The sequence below is a fragment of the Salvelinus alpinus genome, chromosome 12 (assembly GCF_045679555.1).
Source record: "Salvelinus alpinus chromosome 12, SLU_Salpinus.1, whole genome shotgun sequence".
In the NCBI taxonomy this organism is placed as follows: Eukaryota; Metazoa; Chordata; class Actinopteri; order Salmoniformes; family Salmonidae; genus Salvelinus; species Salvelinus alpinus.
In genome coordinates, this window is record NC_092097.1 from 2,350,447 (window position 1) to 2,374,589 (window position 24,143).

Here is a 24,143-nt window from a genome sequence, read left to right on the forward strand (position 1 = left end):
CATTTATTCTAGTGTCAATTGACTACAACGTGTAAATATGATCATTTTGGTACCTCAGTGCATCACAACGAGTAAATTAAGGTTGGGTTTGCATTAACAATATGTCAACTATCCATGCCACCTTTTGCCCAAACACGGTATAAAGGCCAAGCTCCACGTGCAAATCTTCCTCTTTGAGACCGAGCGAACAGCCTTTTACGGATTTTCCATTAATTAGCATATTCAGTATTGTTTTAGTAGTGGCATAGTATCCACTAGATTTGAGTTAGATTATTATTGGAGTTAGTGTAGTAGTATTAGTAGTAGTAGCAGTAGCAGTAGTATTAGTAGTAGATGGTAGTGCTAGCGTGACCATGCCTTCGGTTAAAAAATGCATGGGAGGACGCACAGCTATCCATGGCTTGCAAGGACCCTACCATATGCAATGGGTGATTGGAATTTGTCGGTCCCTGAGTCTGCACAAGTAACGCTAGCTTTGTTAGCTGTCTCCCAACTTCAACCTTGTGAAGATGTGCTTCCATACCAAGATGACGCTAACTGTCTATGCAGTTCCCACAATGTTGCTAGATGGTCAGATGGCATCCGACGCTACCACTTCTGCTGGCTGACAGCGATCATACCCGCGACCAGTGGTGGTGAGTATAGCTAGAGACTGCTGGTTATGTATCTGGTTTTGTATATTTTGATAGCTAATCATTATCACTATAATTCTAGCGAAGCAGGCTAGCTGAAGTTAGCTAGCTACCTAGTTAACGTTAGTTGGCTACCTCAATGCATCTTAGATTTGGCTTGGAAACACAGTAACATTTCAAAAGGAGGCAAATAATTAGTAGGAAACCCTTTTGTCATACTCTTCCAAGCCATAAGACTGCTGAACAACTAATCAAAATGCCACCCGGACTATTTACATTGACCCCCCCTTGTTTTTACACTGCTGCTACTCGCTATTTATAATCTATGCAAAGTCCCTTTACCCCTAACTACTGTACATGTACTAATTACCTCGACTAACCTGTACATCTGCACATTGACTTGGTACCAGTACACCCTGTATATAGCCTCGTTATCGTTTTGATATTTTATTGTTATTTTATTTTACATTTTAAATATTTTCTCAACTCTACTTCTTGAACTGCATTTTTGGTTACTTGGTTGTAAGTAAGTGTAACCGTTGTTAAAGTACTATGTGAATTTCACCAGGTTCATATATGAATATGTCATGTTGATTTGTTATTATGCATGCCTGCATCCTGGGAGTAGGGGAGTGTGTACTTACGTTATGCCCTGCGTGCTTGTGCTCAAATCATTTTGATGCACTATGAGAGGTAGGCCCGCTTTTTCTGTTGTCTTAAGAAAAGTTTGATTCTTTTAAGCACAAAGTCATACACACAGTGTTTTGTTCATGAATAATGTTGTATATTTAGAGGTTACTCATAAGTGGATGTTATTGTTAAGATGCACTTGTAATTGTACTTTTTAGGATGATATCAACATTCTAAATTCAACATGTGGTTAATAGCTAGCTAAGGTATTAGCAGGCTATTGTATGTGTGAACGATGGCTAGCTCCTCGAATGATCCCAGTCCCTTGTATTGTGCATCTTTTGTAGAAAGAGGCGACGATTCGCAGAACATATGTGCTCTCCAAATGTTTTATTTTCTTTTGGATGCAGGTATGTGGTTTTATCTATGTAAAATATGTTATGTGTTGATACATAATAAGGAGAGGCTGTACCAATTTTTGTATTCGGAAATCATTATGATGTACTATGAGAGAAAGAAGCGACGATTCGCAGAACATATGTGCTCTGCAAATGTTTTATTTTATTTTGGATGCAGATGCAGGATGCAGAGAGTGAATTCTGCTTAATTAAAACTACCTGATCTCCAAAGTCCACGTCTATAGTCTCAATCAACCACACACAACGCAGAGTTAAGTTACTGCGGTGCATACTGCACCGGTTACATAAGAAGTTCACGGTAATGTCTACACCTGTTGTATTCGTGTGTATGCAATTTGATTTGATTTGTGGCCATACCACCCTGAACAAGCAAGTACTTAGATGGGAGAATGCCTGGGAATACCCAAATCAAATTGTATTGATCGCATACACATATTTAACAGATGTTATTGTGGGTCTAGTGAAAAGCTTGTGTTCCTAGCTCCAACAGTGCAGTAATATCTAACAATACACAGAAATCCAAAAAGTAAATTAATGGAATTTAGAAATATTAGGACAATCAATGTCGAAGTCCGGAGTATAATATATACTGTATATATACAGTGGGGAGAACAAGTATTTGATACACTGACGATTTTGCAGGTTTTCCTACTTACAAATCTGTAATTTTTATCAAAGGTACACTTCAACTGTGAGAGACGGAATCTAAAACAAAAATCCAGAAAATCACATTGTATGATTAAGTAATTAATTTGCATGACATAAGTATTTGATACATCAGAAAAGCAGAACTTAATATTTAGTACAGAAACCTTTGTTTGCAATTACAGAGATCATACGTTTCCTGTAGTTCTTGACCAGGTTTGCACACACTGCAGCAGGGATTTTGGCCCACTCCTCCATACAGACCTTCTCCAGATCCTTCAGGTTTCGGGGCTGTCGCTGGGCAATACGGACTTTCAGCTCCCTCCAAAGATTTTCTATTGGGTTCAGGTCTGGAGACTGGCTAGACCACTCCAGGACCTTGAGATGCTTCTTACGGAGCCACTCCTTAGTTGCCCTGGCTGTGTGTTTCAGGTCGTTGTCATGCTGGAAGACCCAGCCACGACCCATCTTCAATGCTCTTACTGAGGGAAGGAGGTTGTTGGCCAAGATCTCGCGATACATGGCCCCATCCATCCTCCCCTCAATACGGTGCAGTCGTCCTGTCCCCGTTGCAGAAAAGCATCCCCAAAGAATGATGTTTCCACCTCCATGCTTCACGGTTGGGATAGTGTTCTTGTACTCATCCTTCTTCTTCCTCCAAACACGGCGAGTGGAGTTTAGACCAAAAAGCTCTATTTTTGTCTCATCAGACCACATGACCCTCTCCCATTCCTCCTCTGGATCATCCAGATGGTCATTGGCAAACTTCAGACGGGCCTGGACATGCGCTGGCTTGAGCAGGGGGACCTTGCGTGCGCTGCAGGATTTTAATCCATGACGGCGTAGTGTGTTACTAATGGTTTTCTTTGAGACTGTGGTCCCAGCTCTTCTTCATAGTAAACTGCCAGCTCCTCAGTCCCAGTTGCTAATACATGCATATTATTAGTAGTATTGGATAGAAAACACTCTGAAGTTTCTATAACTGTTTGAATGATGTCTGTGAGTATAACAGAACTCATATGGCAGGCAAAAACCAGAGAAAAAATCCAAACAGGAAGTGGGAAATCTGAGGTTGGTCGATTTTCAACCAAGCCCCTATTGAATACACAGTGGGATATGGATGAGTTTGCACTTCCTACAGCTTCCACTAGATGTCAACAGTCTGTAGAACCTGTCTGATGCCTCTACTGTGAAGGGGGGCTGAATGAGACAGGAATTAGTCAGGTCTATCATGACCTGACCATGCGCGTTCACATGAGAGGGAGCTCTGTTCCATCGCACATCTGAAGTCAATGTAATTCTCCGGTTGGAACGTTACTGAAGATTTATGTTAAAAACATTCTAAAGATTGATTCAATACATCGTTTGACATGTTTCTACTGACTGTTACGGAACAATTTGACATTTCGACTGCTTTTAGTGAACGCGCTTCCTGACTTTGAATTTGTTTACCAAACACGCTAACAAAAATAGCTATTTGGACATAAATGATGGACATTAACGAACAAAACAAACATTTATTGTGGAAGTGGGAGTCCTGGGAGTGCATTCCGAGTATTGCTGCTAGTGGAATAGTGAGAGTGGTAGGGCCTATAGCAGGATGCTTCAAAAAGCATGCATCATTCCTCAAAGTCAATTCAAACCAAATGTTGAAGAAACTCAAGTTGCGTCAACATTTGCGCATGGCAACGGCCACATTTGCGCGTGGCTACGGCCTACGGCTAACTCCAGTTGCTTCGCGCAAATGTGGCAGGCCAACTCAAGTTGCTTCCACGCCGTTGTTGCGCTGCATTGGCCACTCGAGGTTTGGCTGCTCCTGTTACAATGTAAATTGTCTGGGAAAGCCCAGGAAGTAGTAGCTGCTCTCTCCCTGGAAGACAGCTTACAGTACAATATAGTTAAAACAACCGTGTTGCGGGTTTATGAGTTAGTGCCTGAAGCTTATAGGCAGCTCTTCAGGAACAACAAAAAACCCTCTCACCATTATTTTGTTGAGTTTGCTAGTGACAAAGAGTCTCTATTTAATCGCTGGTGTTCAGCCAGCAAAGCTAACACCTTTTCTGATATTCGGGAGTTGATGCTGTTGGAGGATTTAAAAAGCAACCTCCCTGATGCAATTGTAGTTCATTTAAATGAACAGAAAGTGGCGACATTGGCCCAGGCAGCAGTGTTGGTACGCTTTGACACACAAGACTGTCTTTGGTGCACTTCGGTTTGAAGGCCGAATGATTAGGTCATCAGTGCCTCGTTCGTATCGCTTTTCCTCCGACAACCCTAAGCCATCGCACAAGATCCGAGAATGATTATTTTCCTCTACCTCGCTTAGATAACTGCATTGATATAATTGGCTCTGCTGCTTACGTTAGATTTGCTAAAAGGTTATTGGCAGGTGCCTCTGACCTCTCGAGCTTCTGACATCTCGGCTTTCGTTACGCCTGATAACTTCATACAATACACTGCGATGCCCTTTGGAATGTGTAATGCACCTGCTACTTTTCAGCGCCTAGTTAACATTGTGTTCGCGGATGTGCCAAATTGTACTGCTTACCTTGACGATGTGGTGATTAATTTGTCTACTTGGTCTGATCATCTCACCACCTTAAAGTGTGTTTCAGCGGTTGGAGAATGCTTCTTTAACCCTCAATTTGGCCAAGTGTGAGTTTGGGAAATGTACTGTACTTAGGGAAGCAGGTAGGACGAGGTCAAGTGCGCCCAGTAACTGGCAAAGTGGAAGCAATTGTTGCTTTTCCTGCTCCCACGACTCGCCGCCAGTTGCGCAGAATCCTGGGGATGGTAGGGTACTATTTTTTGACGGTAGTGGCTCCCCTTACATCTCTGCTCAGTCCCAAAGTATCATTTAAGTGGTCCCAGGAATGTAACTATACTTTTGGGTCCGCCAAAGCGCTACTTTGTAGTGCCCCAGTGCTTGCCGCCCCCAACTTTGAAAAACCTTTTAAGTTGGAGGTAGACGCTAGTATAGTGGGGGTGGGTGCGGTTCTCTTGCAGGAAGATGAAGAGGGAGTGGATCGGCCCGTCAGTTTCTTCTCCCATAAGTTCAACTCGTGTCAGTCAAGGTACTCCACCATTGAACAAGAGACGCTGGCTTTATTGCTAGCCTTACAGTTTTTTTAGGTATATGTGGGCTCCAGTGCCTTGCCTGTACTGTTCTTCACGGACCATAATCCTTTAGTGTTTCTAAAGCAAATGTACAATCAGAACCGCCAATTTATGCGATGGGCTCTGATTGTACAAGGATACAATGTACAAATTAACTATTTGAAGGGTTCGGCGAATGTGGTTGCCGATGCTCTATCACGGGTTTAGTAACTGGGGATGCGTGATGAATTTTGTTATTGAAAACTGGAAGTTTGCAGGTTTTGGGGTGGGCGTGTTATGTTCCCCAGTTTTCTGTGTTATGGGTTTGTTTGTGTTTGAACGTGTGTATTTCAGGAAATGGCTTCCTGAAGTCCAAAGCAGCTGATTGGTCGGCCCTATTTCAGATTGGAGCTCTGACCCCGCCCTCTCGTCAGGAGATACAGCTGTCTGCAATTAAAAACTCCTTCTCCAGCTGGATAAAAGCCAGCGTTCCTTTGTTAGAAGGGAGAGCTTCTTGGATGTCCTGTGTTGGTTGTTGCTCAGAGACAGTTTTGTTATAAAGTATTTTGTAGCCGCTACTTCTGAGGTATGTGTGTGCAAATAGGAGTGTGTTTTTGATGATTGACATTGTTCACTTTAAGTTTGTATTATTCTGTATTTGTTCCCAGGGGAGAAGGGGAAGGCACCTTGGGAGTGCTTAGGCAAGAGGCCTGCGGGCATACATATACCCTTATTATGTACTCTGTCTATGCACACTAGGTAAGACCTGGGCGGACCCCCCCCCCCCCTCTGTATTTTGGTTAGCGCGCCAGGTGGTGCTAAGAATAGGTGGGTAGGTAGGAGAGGGGGCTCTTTCTTTGCTTTGGTTGCGTCCAGCCCCTTTTCCCTGTTAATGGTAAAATTCTCTGCCTTTGTCATCCTTACCCGCACCTACAATCCCATACCTCTTTCACTCCACAGGGAGTTGAGTTGTAGCGGGGTGTTGCATTCCCTCCACCAAGAGGCGTGCGTAACACAAGTCTTCATACCACTGACATACTTTCATGAGCTGTTTTGACTGCAACCAAGCAAATACAGTATACAGATTTTGTACACAGTTATACTTTGTTATAACCAGTACATAAGGTGCTCCATCTCTCTGAAGTTGATCTGTCGATCTGGTCAATCTAATGCAGTTCCCCCTCCACCCTCTAACTTAATATTATGTCTCCAGAGAAACCTGGATTCAAATAAATACTTTTTTAGATTTGCCCTAGAATAACTACTTTTTTGGGGAATACTCACCAACACAGCTTTCTGTGCATAGCTGAGTTCTGTATTGCAGTTTTATCAAGTATTTATACCCTTGGCAGATTTTAAAATGCACAAAAATAGGGTAATTTTGGTTTTGTACATAGTCATATGATACGTGATATAGAAAAGTACAATCTTAGGCGAGTACATGGAGAGCTATATCTCTGCTGGTGATCTGTCTATCTGTTCAAAATTACTGGTACAGGTCCCCCTCCACCCTCTGGTAACTTGTTAGTATGTCTCCAGAGAAACCTAGATTCAAATAGGTCTCCAAGGTCCTATTTTATCAAATTACCCTAGGTGGAATTAGGTGTTTTTGGCTGGGATCCAAATTACCTCAAAGAACTAGTTTATTTTTTATAAAGTCCATTTTGATACAGAAAAACTAAACAATGATTTAAATGCATTGAGAACAAGTTGATTGACAAAGTCATGACACATTTGAAGAATTGAATGAACCACCTTTGGGCTATGATCAGAAATATGTCTCTAGGGTCAAAATTACCCCAGTCAGTAGAATGAGGGGTTATTCAAAATACGTTGGATAGCCAAATCTCAGTAGTTTTTTCTTTTCTTTTTTCCCCCCATCAATCTGTTACAATGTTTACAGAGCTTACATCTGGTATTATCTGAGCACATAAATGGAATGAAACAGATGTTAAACACAGATACACTACATGCTAAACTTGTCAATAAAGGGAATGAAACTGGTCAATATTAGTGCCAAATACAATTAACTACTGTATATACCCTAGATTTTGAGCCTATAAAATAATACTAAAAAAATATACTGCGACAGACTGATCAGGAGAAGGAAATGGAGGTGAATTGGACACGCACTCAAAAACACAGTTAACGTAACAAGACAGGCAAAGGACTACAACTCAAAATGAAATAGAAAGCAGGGAAGGCCAAAAAACAACAGAAGATGGTCCACTCTAAGAACTCAATGGAGTAAAAGCCCTTGCCCAGAGAAGAGTGAGGCGAAGAGCTATGGTGAACACCCTATACTCCAAAAGAAACCAAAGGGACTAAGTCAAGTTAGTCAGTGACAGACGACTGAGTGTAATAATGAGTGCACTTTAACATGTCTCTTTCTTGAGATAAAAGCATCTGCTGATGTCCGAAGAGATCCACACTCCACACACAAGCATATACACTTCCAGCATATCATAACCCAGACACATCCACTGAACTTCGGGGGTAATTGAAACCGCACCTCAGCATCAGGCAAGCTTATAAAATAAAGGTGATAGAGATGGAATAAAGGCCAAGAGCTGATAAAAACATGCGAATACAGAGAGAAAGAGAGAGTACATTTGGAACAATCTAGGATTTGAGAGTCTAAAAGCATCTCTTAGATGATCCTGAGATAGAGCTCCTGATATGGCCTGTGTAAGAATCCCTGTGACATTAACTTCTTAAATAGGGATTGGAGAGTATTGAGGAGGAGCGGAAGAGGAGGAAACAAGGATCATATGGATCGACTAACTTCAATCGAGAGGCAAGTAGTCGTGGCACTACTGTAATGTATATAGAGTAAGGTTGGCAGGTGTTTATGGAACACTCATCCTCAAAAAAACAAAAGGTGCTTTTCTCTTTCTTCCGTAACTTATTCCTACCCTAAGTGAATATTTCACAGAGAGACCGGGCACGTTTTTCTCTTTTTACTATGACTCTCCATATACATCTACATTGATTCTGGTATCTTCTTGCTGTGTTTTTTTCCCTCTTTAATTTACAGTGGCTAATAAGTGCTCGTAAAAGTTTTTATGAACCACCTCCCTAGAGAGAGGGCTAGTTGGCCAAGGAACATGATAACTAGGGGCTTGATGAATGCAAACAAAGCATCACCGATGTCAACTGTGTTCATTGTTGGTACACATGACCTCCACTTCAATGCACCTGGCATTTCATTGAAAAAACTTGTGAAAGCCAAAAGAGAATTCCCCATTCACCACCGCTCACCTGTTTCACAACAATCTGCTTATGCATGGGCTCGACCTGAAAGGAGGTGGCCATTTGCAAAAGATTTTACAACAAGATGGTTAATAAATGTAGGGTTTCCGATACTGGAAAGTTATTTACGGATTGTTGTTTAAAACCTCTACGAGATCGGTGTCCCTATACCTGGACGGTTGAGCTAACGTGCGCTAATATGATTAGCATGACGTTGTAAGTAACAGCAAACTTTCCAGGACATAGACATGTCTTCTATGGGCAGGAAGCTTAAATTCTTGTTAATCTAACTGCACTGTCCAATTTACAGTAGATATTACTTTGAAAAAATACCATGCTATTGTTTGAGGAGAGTACACAACAAAAAACATATATCACGGCAACTTGTTTGATACATTCATCTCTGAAGGTAAATAATGTACTTACATTCAGTAATCTTGCTCTGATTTGTCATCCTGAGGGTCCCAGAGATAAAATGCAGCATAGTTTTGTTTGATAAAATACATTTTTATATTCAAATGTAGGAACTGGGTTCTACAGTTTGAACCCCTGCTGTCTCTGGCTCGACACCCACCCCGCCCGGCCATCTAGATGTGTGAAAGTTAGTGTATAAGCTAATGATCCATCATGTATGACAATCCTGGGAGTGTGTAAATGAAATGTTGTATTACCATATCATTTCTGTATGTTCTCTATAGTTATGTACTTGAAAATGTATCAATTGACCAATTCGGCACATTTGGGCAGACTTGCAAAATATTGTCCGGTATTGCAATGCTTCACTTGATCAATCTGAAACGTTGCACACACACTGTTGCCATCTAGTGGCCAACATCTAAATTGCGCCTAAACTGTAATATTATATTACGGCCTTTCTCTTGCATTTAAAAAATTATGAAACAAAAACAAAATAGAAAACACATGTTTTATTGTTTGTATTATCTTTTACCAGATTTTATGTGTTCTATTCTCCTACATTAATTTCACATCTCCACAAACTGGAAAGTGTATCCTTTCAAATGGTATCAAGCATATGCATATCCTTGCTGCAGGTTCTGAGCTACAGGCAGTTAGATTTGGGTATGTCATTTTAGGTAAAACATTTTAAAAAAGGGGCCGATCCTTAAGAGGATGTATTAATGCTGCTTGGCTGAGTTGCGATGCAGGTCTCTAGTTGGGAGTTGGTACACATCTTGTGGCTAACAGCGCTAGCCTGAGCTGAATACCAAGTCCCTGTGGTGCAGCTGGTGGAACCACTGTAGAAGACACAGACAGCCCCAGAGTCCTAACACGCTCACATCACCAGTCTAAACTGTGGTCTGACATGGCATGGGACTTTCCAGGAACTAACACTAAAGCTAAGCAGTGAAGCGAAATGTGGTACTTTTGTTCTTCTGAAATGACATGATAATTATGCCCCTTAAGAACTGAACAAAAACAAGTAAAAGACAGAATAAAAGGAAACTCCTTCTCCATCCCCCCCAAAACACTATGACTCAGAATATCTTATTAGTAAATAAATAAATAAATAAACAAGCAGACACGTTCACATAACAAGAGACAATAATTTGGGCCTGACCCGAAAGGAACCGTACGTGACCGAACAATTTGTAACAGGGTCTTTGATAGGCTTGAAGGTGATTATCTTCAGATACAGTCAGAACTGAAACAGCCCAATAAGTACGTGTTAAAGAGGGGGCAAGGTGAGATGAGCACATTTCATTTTGACTCACTTTAACTACCTTTGGTGACAGGCCAAAGCATTGACATCCTTACTGAGTGAGAGTCTGGGTTGTCTCAGACGCAGTCTGCCTGTCTGCCACGGGACAATGGGGTAAGGCACTCTGGTTTTTACAGGGAGTGCTCCTTCTGATGGATGCTCTTCCCGTTTTGTGCCGAGTACAGGGGAATCAAATCTGATTGACACCCACTGTCATACGAAAAACAACTCCTGCCCTCCACTTTGGGTGAACGGTTGTTAATTCGAGGCTGCATGGCCGACGTGAGCCTTTTTACCTGTCAAGGGGAAGGCTGAATTTTGGAGGCCATTTTATCAAAGTGCCACCTGCTTTGTTCAATTTCTCTCCCATCTTTCTCTGTCACTGTTCAGGTTCAGCTCTTTGCTTCGTGCCACTTTGAAAGCACCTGAATACTGCTGCGTAAACATATAGTTTCTCTCTGTACCTCACCATGTTCAAAATTCTAGATGCTGGGCAAAAGTACACAGAAAATTTTCGTAATTTGCTCCCCGTCTGGTTGGTACTACAGGAAATGGAGAGGGTGTGTTGTGTCTTAATTGTCAAGCCTTAACATCATATCCTGGGGGGAGCAAATCCTGACGCAAATATGACCAGTCAGTCAATATGGCCGCCCTCCTAGCCACTACTGTGTAGGACAAGCAGCCTGTACTCAAGAAAGAAGCCTGGGGGACTTGAGAGGCCAGAGAGGGGGTTGTTTCGAGCGCAATTGGCAGTGCCAGGAGAGTTGGCGACTGTAGTTGGCACCCGCCGTGGCTGAGGAATCAGCAGACAGCTCGTCTATATTGGGAGGAAAAGCCTCCCTCGACCCTCTTTTCTCTCACTATCTCTCTCTCTCCCTCCCCATTTCTCTTTCCAGACTTAAACTCTACACCCCTAGGCAATGTATTTTCTTGTCTTTTATGTCGGGGGGCTTGGGTGGCATCGCATAGCTTCGGAAAAGCCTGCTCGGGCTCATTTGATGTGCATGCTTTCTAATTGGCACAATGAAAGGATGAAAGAATGGCATCTTAGGGATGCCACCTGTGAAAGGTGACTTGATGAGCAAACTAGGGATTCAAGCTGTGCTGCCATCATGTACAACTCAAATCACATGGATATTTCATGCTGTAGTAGTGGGTAAGGGAATATGCACAGCACCGTCAGTACGTACACTATGTAGTCTACTGAAAGATGGAGAGTATAAGTGAGTAGCAGCAGTTTACACTGAGCATTTACATATGTGACAATAGCTAAATGGAAAAACCATTAGATTAAATAATAATGATGGGCTGGCATACTTTAAAGCCACGGGGAAACAGTTAAGCCGCACTTGATTTTACATTTCTGGTATCTAACCTGCATGTAATGGGGGGAAATTTAAGTGAAAAGAGAAACAGATTAAGGAACGAGAGACGTGAAATAAATGCCTTATTCTTGATGGCAGGTCTAAACTACCGAGCTAAATCCATATTTTATGCAATAACTTTATCGAAAAGGTTCTCACTGAGCCTAAAACTCACAGATTGAATTGACTGAGATCCAATGAAATCATGAAGTCGATGTGACCACCGCTCAGGCACACTGAACCACATCATGGGAAAACACATCATTGGTGTCAATGCCAAACAAAGTTACAGAGGTGGAAAATTATGAAAATTAAATTAAAACCCTCTGGTTTTAAGCAATTTCGAAAAATATATATATATATATTTTTTTATATATAAAAATATACATGTGCATGCTGTTTACGATTTGGCAAACAAAGAAGAACAGGCAAATGCTATTGTACATCCTGTCACGTCTGCTCCCGCTCTCCCTCCCCCTGGCGCTTGAGGGGGCCAGGCTGCCCTGCATCACGTACTTATGCCATCTATTACGCACACCTGCGTTCCCTCGTCACACGCATCAGCGATATTGGACTGACCTAGACTCAATCATCACCTGTTTATTTCCTCCCCTATATTTGTCAGTTCCCTTGCTCTGTTCCCTGCTGCTGCATTGATTGTTTTTTGTCTGTGTTTACTAGTTTGCTGACACTGTTCCTGTCTTGTTCCATGTCCGTTCTTTATTAAATGTTTGACTCCCCGTACCTGCTTCGTCTCTCCAGCGTCATTCCATGTGACAGAATGCAGCAGCCATCTACAAAGCATTGGGGAGTGGTGGTGGTGGTGACATCGGCTCTGGGTCGCCTCTGATGGAACCGGGGGTGCCTAGCCAGCTCGTCGGGCTTCCACGCCCTAGCTGGCTCGAGAGGTTTCCTTGCCCCGGTTGGCTCGGATGGCACCCATCCCAGCTGGATTGTCAGTTCATGTTCGCCCAGCCGGTCCAGGATTTTTTGTTTTTTTTGTTTTGTTGGTGACGTCGGGGTGGATTCCGCCACCGATGGAACCGGGGGTGCCTAAGCCAGCCCGTCGGGTTCCACTACCCTGGCTGGTTCAAGAGGTTTCCTCGCCTCAGTTGACTCGGTGGGTTTCCATTCCACGTCACACTCCACCAGATCTTCGGGCTCCTTCTCTGCAGCGGGATCGACAGGCGTCTTGACTCAGCCGGATCGTCGGGTTTCCACGCTCCTGCCGGATCGTTGGGCTTCCACGCCCCAACCGGCTTGCCCATGTCTTGGCCGGTTCGCCCAGGTGGGACGCCACATGGCACCCTAGAGGGGAGGGTACTGTCACGTCTGCTCCCGCTCTCCCCCCCCCCTTGGCGCTTGAGGGTGCCAGGCTGCCCTGCATCACGCACTCCTGCCATCTATTACGCACACCTGACTTCCCTCGTCACACGCATCAGCGATATTGGACTCACCTAGACTCAATCATCACCTGTTTATTTCCCCCCCTATATTTGTCAGTTCCTTGCTCTGTTCCCTGCTGCTGCATTGATTGTTTTTTGTCTGTGTTACTAGTTTGCTGACGCTGTTCCTGTCTTGTTCCATGTCCGTTCTTTATTAAATGTTTGACTCCCCGTACCTGCTTCGTCTCTCCAGCGTCATTCCATGTGACACATCCCTTTTGCAATTTTACTGTACATTCAATTGGCTGATAGGTAATGTATTACTAGTTCATAAATCAACTTAGTTGTACTTCAAACCAGAAATAAGGGGAGCATGCACCCCGTAGTAAATTACACCTTCAAAAACTGAACTTGATATGATTCAAGATAGCGTGGGGAAAATGTGGTCTTTCATTATTCACTAAAAGGCTGAACAAAGACATTCCATTGAAAAAGAAAATCCCATCTGTATTAGGGTTGTCACAAAGAGGATAACACAAAGCAGACCAAACTCTTTAGTCTTTTAAAAACCTGCTTTATGTAAATGTCTTATAGCTTGGAAAATGACTCCAAATGACAGTAAGGCTGTTTGTTTCCAAAAGGACTGTTTTTCTCTCAAAATTAAGTCTGCTTCATGTTTTGTTTGCTTGTCATGATACTTCTGAGTATGGTGATACTGGTAGCGTGACAACCGTAATCTGTGTCTAGACAACATACAACAGCGATGGACATTGAACAGTGATGGATCTTAAAAGGAGGTATGACAGCTCACCCCATTGGCTTTGCTCAGGGCTTGGAAGTAAATGCTGTAGCTCTTGGACGAAGAGAGAGGGGGGTTCCAGTAGCCGTTGTAGGTCTTGTTGTCGCCTACGGTGAAGGGCTGAACCACAGTCAGGTAGGTGGGCGGGAGCTCCGCCGCAAAGTAGTGGGGCGAATTCAAGATGGAGGCATTCTTGAAGCTGACGGGGACGGGGAAGCACTCCTGCGCGTCAGCTGCCCGCCGTACCTTCTGCTTGCGTTCCTCTTTCACCACCAGCTGGTAGACACTGGGGAGAGAGCATAGGGCAAAGGTCAAGGGTCATCATCAGAGGTCTGACCAGTGTCTTCAGAAAGTATTCACGCCGCTTGACTTTTTCCACATTTTGTTGTGTTACAAGGAGGGATTAACATTTATTTAATTGTCATTTTTTGACAACGATCTACACAAAATTCTATGTACTGTGAAAGTGGAAGAAAATTCTAACATTTGGAAAAATGTAAGAAAAATAAAACAGTAATATATCTTGATTACATAGGTATTCAACCCCCTTAGTCAAAACATGTTAGAATCACCTTTGGCAGCGTTTACAGCTGTGAGACTTTTTGGGGAAGTCTATAAGAGCTTTGCACACCTGAATTGTACAATATTTGCACATTATTCAGCCATTTTCAAGTCATGCCGTGGATTTTCAAGACATTAAATTTTTTACAAAACTGTAACTAGGCCACTCAGGAACATTCAATGTCGTCTTGGTATGCAACTCCAGTGTATATTTGGCCTTGTGTTTCAGGTTATTGTCCTGCTGAAAGGGGAATTTCTCTCCCAGTGTCTGTTGGAAAGCAAACTGAACCAGGTTTTCTTCTGAGATTTTGCCTATGGTTAGCTCTATTCCGTTTCTTTTTATCCTAAATAAAACTAGTCCTTGCCGATGACGAGCATACCAATATGATGCAGTCACAACCATGCTTGAAAATATGAAAAGTGGTACTCAGTGATGTGTGGTGTTGGATTTGCCCCAAGTATAACACGTTGTATTCAGGACATCAAGCTAATTTCTTTGCCACATTTTTCCAGTTTTACTTTAGCGCCTTATTTCAAACATAATGCAATTTTTTGAATATTTGTATTCTGTACAGGTTTCAATCTTTTCACTCTGTTATTTAGGTTAGTATTGTGGAGTAACCACAATGTTGTTGATCCATTTTCTCCTATCGCAGCCATTAAACTCTGAAACTGTTTTAAAGTAAAAACACTGAGCGGTTTCCTTCCTCTCCAGCAACCGAGTTAGGAAGGACATTTGTAGCTTTGTAGTAACTGGGTGTATTGATACACCATCCAAAGTGTAATTAATGTTGAAAACCCTGAGCGGTTTCCTTCATCTCCGGCAACTGAGTTAGGAAGGACGCTTGTAGCTTTGTAGTGACTGGGTGAATTGATACACCATCCAAAGTGTAATTAATAACTTCACCATAGCTTCATAGTGAAAACCCTGAGCGGTTTCCTTCCTCTCTGGCAACTGAGTTTGGAAGGACGCTTGTAGCTTTGTAGTGACTGGGTGTATTGATACACCATCCAAAGTGTAATTAATAACTTCACCATGCTCAAACGAATATTCAATGTCTGCTTTAAACATTTTCACCCATCTTTGTGAGGCATTGGAAAACCTCCCTGTTTTTTGTTGTTGAATCTGTGTTTGAAATTCACTGCTCGAGTGAGGGACCTTACAGATAATTGTATGTGTGGGGTACAGAGATGAGATAGTCATTCAAACATCTTCTTAAACACTATTATTGCACACAGTGCAGCATTCAACTTATCAAGGCTTGCAATAACAAAAGGGTTGACTAATTATTGACTCAAGACATTTAATCTTTTCATTTGAATGAATTTGTAAAAATTACAAAAAACATCATTCCAATTTGACATTGAAGGGTATTGTGTGTGTGACACAAAATCTCAATTGAATACATTTAAATGCAGGCTGTAACACAAGAAAATGTGGAAAAAGTCAAGGGTGGTGGATACTTTCTGAAGGCACTGTACGAAGCGTCTCAGAGTAGTAGTAGTGATCTAGGATCAGTTTGGTCTTTTAGATCAAAATGAATAAGATTACATGGACATGGGGTACCTGATTCTGTGTTAGCACTCGTATCCTAAGACGATTGATACATACGGCCCTAAACTCGACTCCGGGTTCCATAAGAAATGGGTTAAATATTGATTTAAAAATTAATTAATAAAAACAATTGAATTTAATAAGGAACTACCTAATGTCTGAATATATACATAGTGCTTTACATACAGAATGGGTTTGTAGTCTGTGTCGGGTCAGTTTAAAACGATATACAAAGTTTATCTGAGCAGAGAGAGGAGTCTTACTGCTGCTCTCTCTTAAGCGCCAATCAACTATTCATACCACTCCAAATCGACCACATGACTGTTTTCAAACTTTCCATTTGCTTTGCGATTAGTACGTTCATATCTCCAGTGTGAATTACATCACCTGCTGAAGATGTGGACTTTTAACCCCAAAAATAAATCATGTTTGGTGACCTTTTGGAAAATAATGGTAACTCCGTGGAAAAGTATATGTTATTTACTTTAAATTTAGAATAGAAACCAACATATAAATACAGACTCCTTTTGGGCAGTCATTTCTGTGAGGGACCAGTAGAGGGAAATCTACCCCTAATTAGAAGTGAGGAGCCAGAGGGAGCGGCTCTTTAAACTGGCCTTTTTTGAAAGGCCCTGTCAATGGAGAGGAAGATAATGAGTGGAGGGTTTGTTTCTGCACTGGGTTTCATGAATGGATAAGGACTTCTTTTGAGCCCTGGGGCGCTATAGTGGTCGTCCGCAATTACGTCCATCTATGCCAAGAACACACTTCACAATTATATGCAATTAGGGAAATGTATGTTTCTGTGAAGGACTAGGGCAAATTATCCTAGCCTCTAATTTGGCATCTTTCATATGGGATAATTGCTGATGACCAAAGGAGCGTGCACTTTTCTCTGACAGCAAATATCAATTTCAAACTAATGGCTTTCAGAGACCAAACAAGTGCATTGGAAAAATGGCTTAGTTGCATCCATATGTGTAGGATGGATGTAACAACAGCCCGGCTGATCTTGTCATGAGCTTTTTTGGTAAACATTTTCATTAAAGCAGAGCTTTTATGTTATAGAGACCATTCTACTTTTTAAAGCATTATCTGTACAGTATGTGAAATGTAGGCTATCGTTATTTACAAAGTAATGACTTGTTTTCAACATAAAACAAACTATCTGCACTAACCCTATCTTGCACTGACTCTATGCACACTCACAAGACTATATATACACTCACTCACATACTTATTATTATCTATCCTGATGCCTAGTCACTTTACCCTGCCTTCATGTACATATCTTCCTTAAATACCTTATTATTATCTATCCTGATGCCTAGTCCCTTTACCCTGCATTCATGTACATATCTTACTCAAATACCTTATTATTATCTATCCTGATGCCTAGTCACTTTACCCTGCCTTCATGTACATATCTTCCTCAAATACCTTATTATTATCTATCCTGATGCCTAGTCCCTTTACCCTGCATTCATGTACATATCTTCCTCAAATACCTTATTATGATCTATCCTGATGCCTAGTCACTTTACCCAGCCTTCATGTACATATCTACCTCAAATACCTTATTATTATCTATCCTGATGCCTAGTCCCTTTACCCTGCATTCATGTACATATCTTCCTCAAATACATTATTATTATATATCCTGATGCCTAGTTACTTTAACCTGCTTTCATGTACATATCTACCTCAAATACCTCTGCACATTGATCTGGTACTGGTACTCCCTGTATATAGCTCCATTCTTGTGTATTTTATTCGTCTTCTGTTACTATTTTTCTTTTAAGTATAATTTTTTAACTCTGCATCGTTGTGAAGAGCTCATAAGCAAGCATTTCACGGTTAAATGTGGCAATGAACATTATGCACTTAGGGGCATATTTGAAGTGTTTTACGAAAGGATTTAGTAGTTGATGAATCAGAAAATGTAATATAGCATGTATATTATATTATAGAATACTGTAAAGACCCTCTTGGATTTAAATTCCTATTTAGCAATTTCACAAGTGTATTATTCCCTTCAGATATTTCAATTCTATAAATCTACACAAGGCCTGGAAATATTGTTAGCCCAATAGCAAGTGCATAAGCATTTTCTTTCTGTCCAAATGCTAGCCCATAAGGGCAATTGAGGTATTCGGTTAACACTGGGAAATAGTTTCCTTCTGACTTGTTAGGTTGAGCACAAAATGTCCTATTTCAATTTGCACACACTAACCATATTTTCATGAATGTCAACAAACTGCTTGCGATTGATGTTCCTAAAGCGGTTAAGCTGTTGTTCCAAGCCAACGGCCAGTAGTGTTGAATTGGCATAAGTGAGTATGTCGTGTCTGTTTTGTCAAGGCTATGTTTTCAAAACTGGAACTAAATGCGACGAAACTTTTAAAAGAACTGTGTTGCTCTGCCAACTACAATACAAATTGAACTTGATCCCCTTCATGCATTTTGCATACAAATTGCACTTATATGAATGACTGCTTCTAATACCTCAAAACACCCACAGGAAGAACAATAATTCCGTTTTTAATTTAGGAGATTCTGTGGACTTCGGTGAACCATTTCAAGGTGGGGATAAATATGAATTGGATTCTGTGCTTATAACTTGTCTTTTTTGAGAAAGAAAGGGGTAACACTTTAGTAAAAACCTGGGCAATTAGGCCTAAGCGTTAACTGCACTGTCATGTGTTGTGTATGAACAAATGAATTTCTTAGTGTGCAGATAAGCGGTTAAAACAATCAATATATACAATTTAATATAAATTCTTTCCACACACCATTATTTTGCGAATCTGACACCTCCATATTGCCATGCTAAAAAAATGTGTGAGTTAGGCTTTATGCCAGAGTTTTCACATTTGAAGCAGACTAAGATGACGTTAACACTGCCAAAATAGAGACACTTGGACATGTAACTTTTGACAGGACGTGATGTCATAGTGTGGTACCTGACGGGAGCTCCTCTGGACTGGGCAGGCTTCAGCAGAACTGTGATGGTGGTGTCCGTCTCGTTCAGAGGGGGCGTGTCTGTCTCGTACTCCGGCATCGATGGGGCTGGTGGGGAAAGATTCAGAGGGGATGAGATCAAGTAAGTGTTCATCAGGCCACGCCACGGAACACTTTTTAAATGTTATGCCACAAAAGACTAATATGCTTGAGTCTGTTTTAGTTACTTTTGTTTCTTAATGAACAAACCCTGTTGAATTCCTATCTTTAAAACACACTTGGTTCCCTCACATCATGGCAATAATGGATTTAGCCCTGTGATTGCTGAAGCTAATCCAGAACGGAGTATGGCTTACAGTAACAGTACATAGACTATGGAATAGGCTTAAGTCAATATTGTCCATGAAGCCATTGCTAAAGATTGACATTTTTAAAGATGTATCCTAACACAAGCATGTTGGTGTGAAAACCTTGCCCTATACACATCACGATAGTGCCATCTCTTTAAAATGTCACGTCTTCATTATCTCCAAAACATTCATTGGACAACCTTGATTAGATAAACCAAGGCTGGAATTAGAAATGCCAATTCGTTCAGGAACCAAAGAGAAAGGTGTCGATGCTCCAGGCCGTCAAGGCTCTAGTCTATTGGATGACTGACAACTGAGACAGGGAATGTTTACTTTCAGAGATAAGAAGACAAATCCTTCATGCTTGTGTTACACCAATTCGATCTATGAATGTCAGGAATGACATGGTTCAAATGAATGTTGCACAATGATGAACAATGTTTGATTGCTACATTCTGTGTACTGTATGTGGGGTACGTTGTCATTCCAGTGATATTTTGACTGTCAGCAACAGCATTAAATTGGTGTGTCAATAACGTGGCAATCACGTGATTTTCTTCATCGCCAACTTTGTTTGATCTCAGCGTATAAATATATTACTCTACTCTAGCTTAAAACTTCTTGCCACTAGGGGGGTGCCATTTCGACATAGTCCAGATTCGTCTCCAAATTAAACTGCCTCGTACTCAATTCTTGCTCGTACAATATGCATATTATTATTAGTATTGGATAGAAAACACTCTCTAGTTTCTAAAACCGTTTGAATTATGTCTGTGGGTGAAACAGAACTCGACTTAGAGCGATTTTCCTAGAATTCAGAATTGTACTGGCTGCTCTGAGACCTGTGTATTAATTTGCCTGTCCTCTATTGGTTGAGATGCACTGCATACGCCTTCCCCTGGGTGTCAGCGAATAGGGAGACTTGAAATGGAGTCTCTGTGTAATTCCCAAAGTTTATAAATTGATTGGAATCACGGTGGCCATTCTTTGGGATCTGCGCTCGGGCGCGAAGACGAGCTTTGCATATCGTTGTGGAAGCTCTGGTTTTAGCTCCTTAGATAATTCCGGTCATGTTTTTGTTCGATATAAGCTTTAAAGACATCATAATCTTGTTATTTTGAACCAAATTATTTCAGTTTATATCAGTTTATTGCGATTTTCTGGCATTTCTTTGTGACGCACTTTCAAGAGTTGGACACTTTCCCTGTACATGCCGAACGTTAGTGGCCATTTCGACAGGACAAGAGGACATCTTTCGACCAAAAGACGATTAGACCGGAGAAAGGACACATTGCCCAATATTCTGATGGAAGCTCAGCTAATAGTAAGAACTATTTATGCTGATAAATCGTTGTTCTGTTGAAAAATGGTAAACGCATAAGCTGCCATTTTGTTTGGGGTAGCTTCGCTTTGGCGCAACTTGTATTGCGCAGTAAGGTTAATTTTAAAAATGTAATTCAGCGATTGCATTAAGAACTAATTTGTCTTTCAAATGCTGTCCACGCTGTATTTTTTAGTCAAGTTTATGATTATTTAATGATTAGACTAAGTCACTCTCTAAGATGGCTCCCGACATTTTTTGCCCAGTTTAGCTACTTTTCTCATTGTATAACCACGATTTGTGATGCTAAATATGCACATTTTCGAACAAACTCTATATGCATTGTGTAATATGATGTTACAGGACTGTCATCTGAAGAATTCTGAGAAGGTTAGTGAAAAAATTAATATATTTTGGTGGCGATAACGTTATCATCCCTTTTGCACTGATTCAATGCTGGGGTGATGTTAGCTCATGTGGTATGCTAATATAACGATATATTGTGTTTTCGCTGTAAAACACTTAGAAAATCTGAAATATTGTCTGGATTCACAAGATCTGTGTCTTTCGATTGCTGTAGGCTGTGTATTTTTCTGAAATGTTTTAGGATGAGTATTTTGGTAATTGACGTCGGTCTCTGTAATTATTCCGGCTGCTTCCAACGCTATTTCAGATTGCAGCTGCAATGTACAACTGTGATTTATACCTGAAAAATGCACATTTTTCTAAAAAAAAATATCCTATACCATAAATACGTTATCAGACTGTCATCTTATGAAGTTGTTTCTTGGTTAGTGGCTATATATATCTTTATTTAGTCGAATTAGTGATAGCTACTGATGCAGGAAAAAAATGGTGGAGAAAAAAAGTTGTGTCTTTTGCTATCGTGGTTAGCTAATAGATTTACATATTGTGTCTTCCCTGTAAAACACTTAGAAAATCTGAAATATTGTCTGGATTCACAAGATCTGTGTCTTTCGATTGCTGTAGGCTGTGTATTTTTCTGAAATGTTTTAGGATGAGTATTTTGGTAATTGACGTCGGTCTCTGTAATTATTCCGGCTGCTTCCAACGCTATTTCAGATTGCAGCTGCAATGTACAACTGTGATTTATACCTGAAAAATGCACATTTTTCAACAAAAAAAATATCCTATACCATAAATATGTTATCAGACTGTCATCTTATGAAGTTGTTTCTTGGTTAGTGGCTATATATATCTTTATTTAGTCGAATTAGTGATAGCTACTGATGCAGGAAAAAAATGGTGGACAAAAAAAAGTTGTGTCTTTTGCTATGGTGGTTAGCTAATAGAAATACATATTTTGTCTTCCCTGTAAAACATTTAAAAAATCGGAAATGATGGCTGGATTCATAAGATCTGTATCTTTCATTTGGTGTCTTGGACTTGTGATTTCATGAACATTTGATTATATGATATCCCTGTGGCTTTAGGCTAGGCTATGCTAGTCAGCTTTTTTGATGGGGGGGATCCCGGATCCGGGTTTGTGACTCTTTAAAGGTTTAATTTCTACAGTGAGACTCACGCTACTTCATTAATCATTCCCAGCATGTAATCCCTATATAGACATTTGAAAGGTCACTGTTTTACTGAAGTGTGTCCATTTAAAAAATATATATAATAATTTTTGAAGAATGAACAATAATATACTGGCCTTACAAGTCTTAGTCAGGTGTTCGAGCCTTGTTCTAAAATGTATTTTTTAGAAAACTTAGCATTTTACAATGTCACAGTGTTTGTTTTTTACTTTCATATAACATACAAAAGGAAAAAGGAGAACAAAACTGCTATGGTACGATGGTGCACGGAATTTCTGTCGTAGTTGTCATGTGTGCTCCCTCTCCGGCCTCTAGGTCACCAGGCTGCCCGTTTATGGTGCACACCTGTCACCAGCATTACGCACATTTGTGCATAATGACACTCACCTGGACTCCATCACCTCCTTGATTACCTGCTATTTATATGTCACTCCCTTTTGTTTCTTCCCGAGTTGTCATTGTTCCTGTTCCAGTGTCATGTCTGTGCGTTGTTTGTGTTTCTTGTTTTGTATTTAGTTGCGTTTATTTATGAAAACACTCACTCGCTGAACTTGCTTCCCGACTCTCAGCGTACATCGTTACAGTAGTGCTTGCTGTTGTATGTATGTGAACTTCTGATACCAACGTAACACCACTATTAAGACTATCTGCTCTGAACAAGTCTCACTCACCTGCTATCTTGGTGGCAATGCGGGTGGTAACAGGGGGTCCAAAACCTTTGTTGGTGCTGGCTTTGAGGGTGAAGAAGTAGGTGGTGCCCGGGTAGAGCCCCACAAACAGGTGGTGGGTCTCGTTGCGTAGCTTGAACACCCTGCCGCGCTGGGTGGTCAGGTCTGCACTGGGGTCCAAGGAGCTCAGAGCCTTATAGGTGATCTGTAAGAACAGAGAGAAAAAAGTAACACTATGGGTGGGTTGCAGCAACATGGATTAACTCTAAAACTGGGTTAAATCAAGGGTTTATATATTAATCTTGTTGCACCAAATGTTAAACCTAGTTTAAATTCAGTGGCGGAAAAAGTACTCAATTTTCATACTTGAGTAAAAGTAAAGATATCTTTATAGAAAATGACTCAAGTGAAAGTCACCCAGTAAAATACTACTTAAGTAGAAGTCTAAAAGTATTTGGTTTTAAATATACTTAAGTATCAAAAGTAAACGTAAAAGTACAAATAATTAAGCAAACCAGACGGCACAATTGTTTTTTTTTTACGGATAGCCACGGTCACACTCCAACACTCAGACACATTTTAAGAACCAAGCATTTGTGTTTAGTGAGTCCTCCAGATCAGAGGCAGTAGGGATGACCAGGGATGTTCTCTTTATAAGTGTGCGAATTAGACCATTTTCTGTCCTGCTAAGCATTCAAAATGTAACAAGCACTTTTGTGGGCCAGGGAAAATGTATGGAGTAAAAAGCACATCATTTTCTTCAGGAATGTACTGTAGTGAAGTAGAAGTAGTCAAAAATATAAATAGTAAAGTACAGATACCCTTAAAAACAACAACATTTAGATTAGATGATGGATTTAATCAGAGGTGTAAAGTACTTAAGAAAAATACTTTAATCTAAGTTTAGTTTTCACTTTAAACCTTTTTTATATAAACTTAGATTGGAGGTTAATTCTGAACTGCCACTTGAGGTGGTTTAACTGATAAAAGGCAGCATATCTGTGGAGAGACCAAAACTACAGTTCCTCTCAGAACAATTAGAGACAGGTTGAATCCTGAGTTTATGATAATGATGAGTTTTCAAGGAGATACAACTTCTCCAAAAACTCTGTAATGCAACTGGGAAGAAAGGTTGCACAAACCATTAAGCTTTGTAGTGATAGGAACGTGGCTGTACCCCCACTACTTCAGCTCCTGGTGACCCTACAGTTCTACGCAACTGGATG

The 24,143-nt window shown here is 40.9% G+C and overlaps 1 protein-coding gene across 8 annotated transcripts in view; it reads right to left on the reverse strand.

The window, feature by feature from the left end:
• Nucleotides 1-24,143, reverse strand: part of LOC139535357 (receptor-type tyrosine-protein phosphatase T) — a 504,254-nt gene that overhangs the window by 182,558 nt on the left and 297,553 nt on the right. For all 8 annotated transcript variants that reach the window (XM_071334697.1, XM_071334695.1, XM_071334698.1 and 5 more), the window contains exons 10-12: nt 22,921-23,122; nt 19,022-19,127; nt 13,955-14,228 (exon numbers count right to left, since the gene is read on the reverse strand). In XM_071334697.1, the coding sequence (XP_071190798.1) occupies nt 13,955-14,228; nt 19,022-19,127; nt 22,921-23,122 (582 nt within the window). The remainder of the gene's footprint in view (nt 1-13,954; nt 14,229-19,021; nt 19,128-22,920; nt 23,123-24,143) is intronic.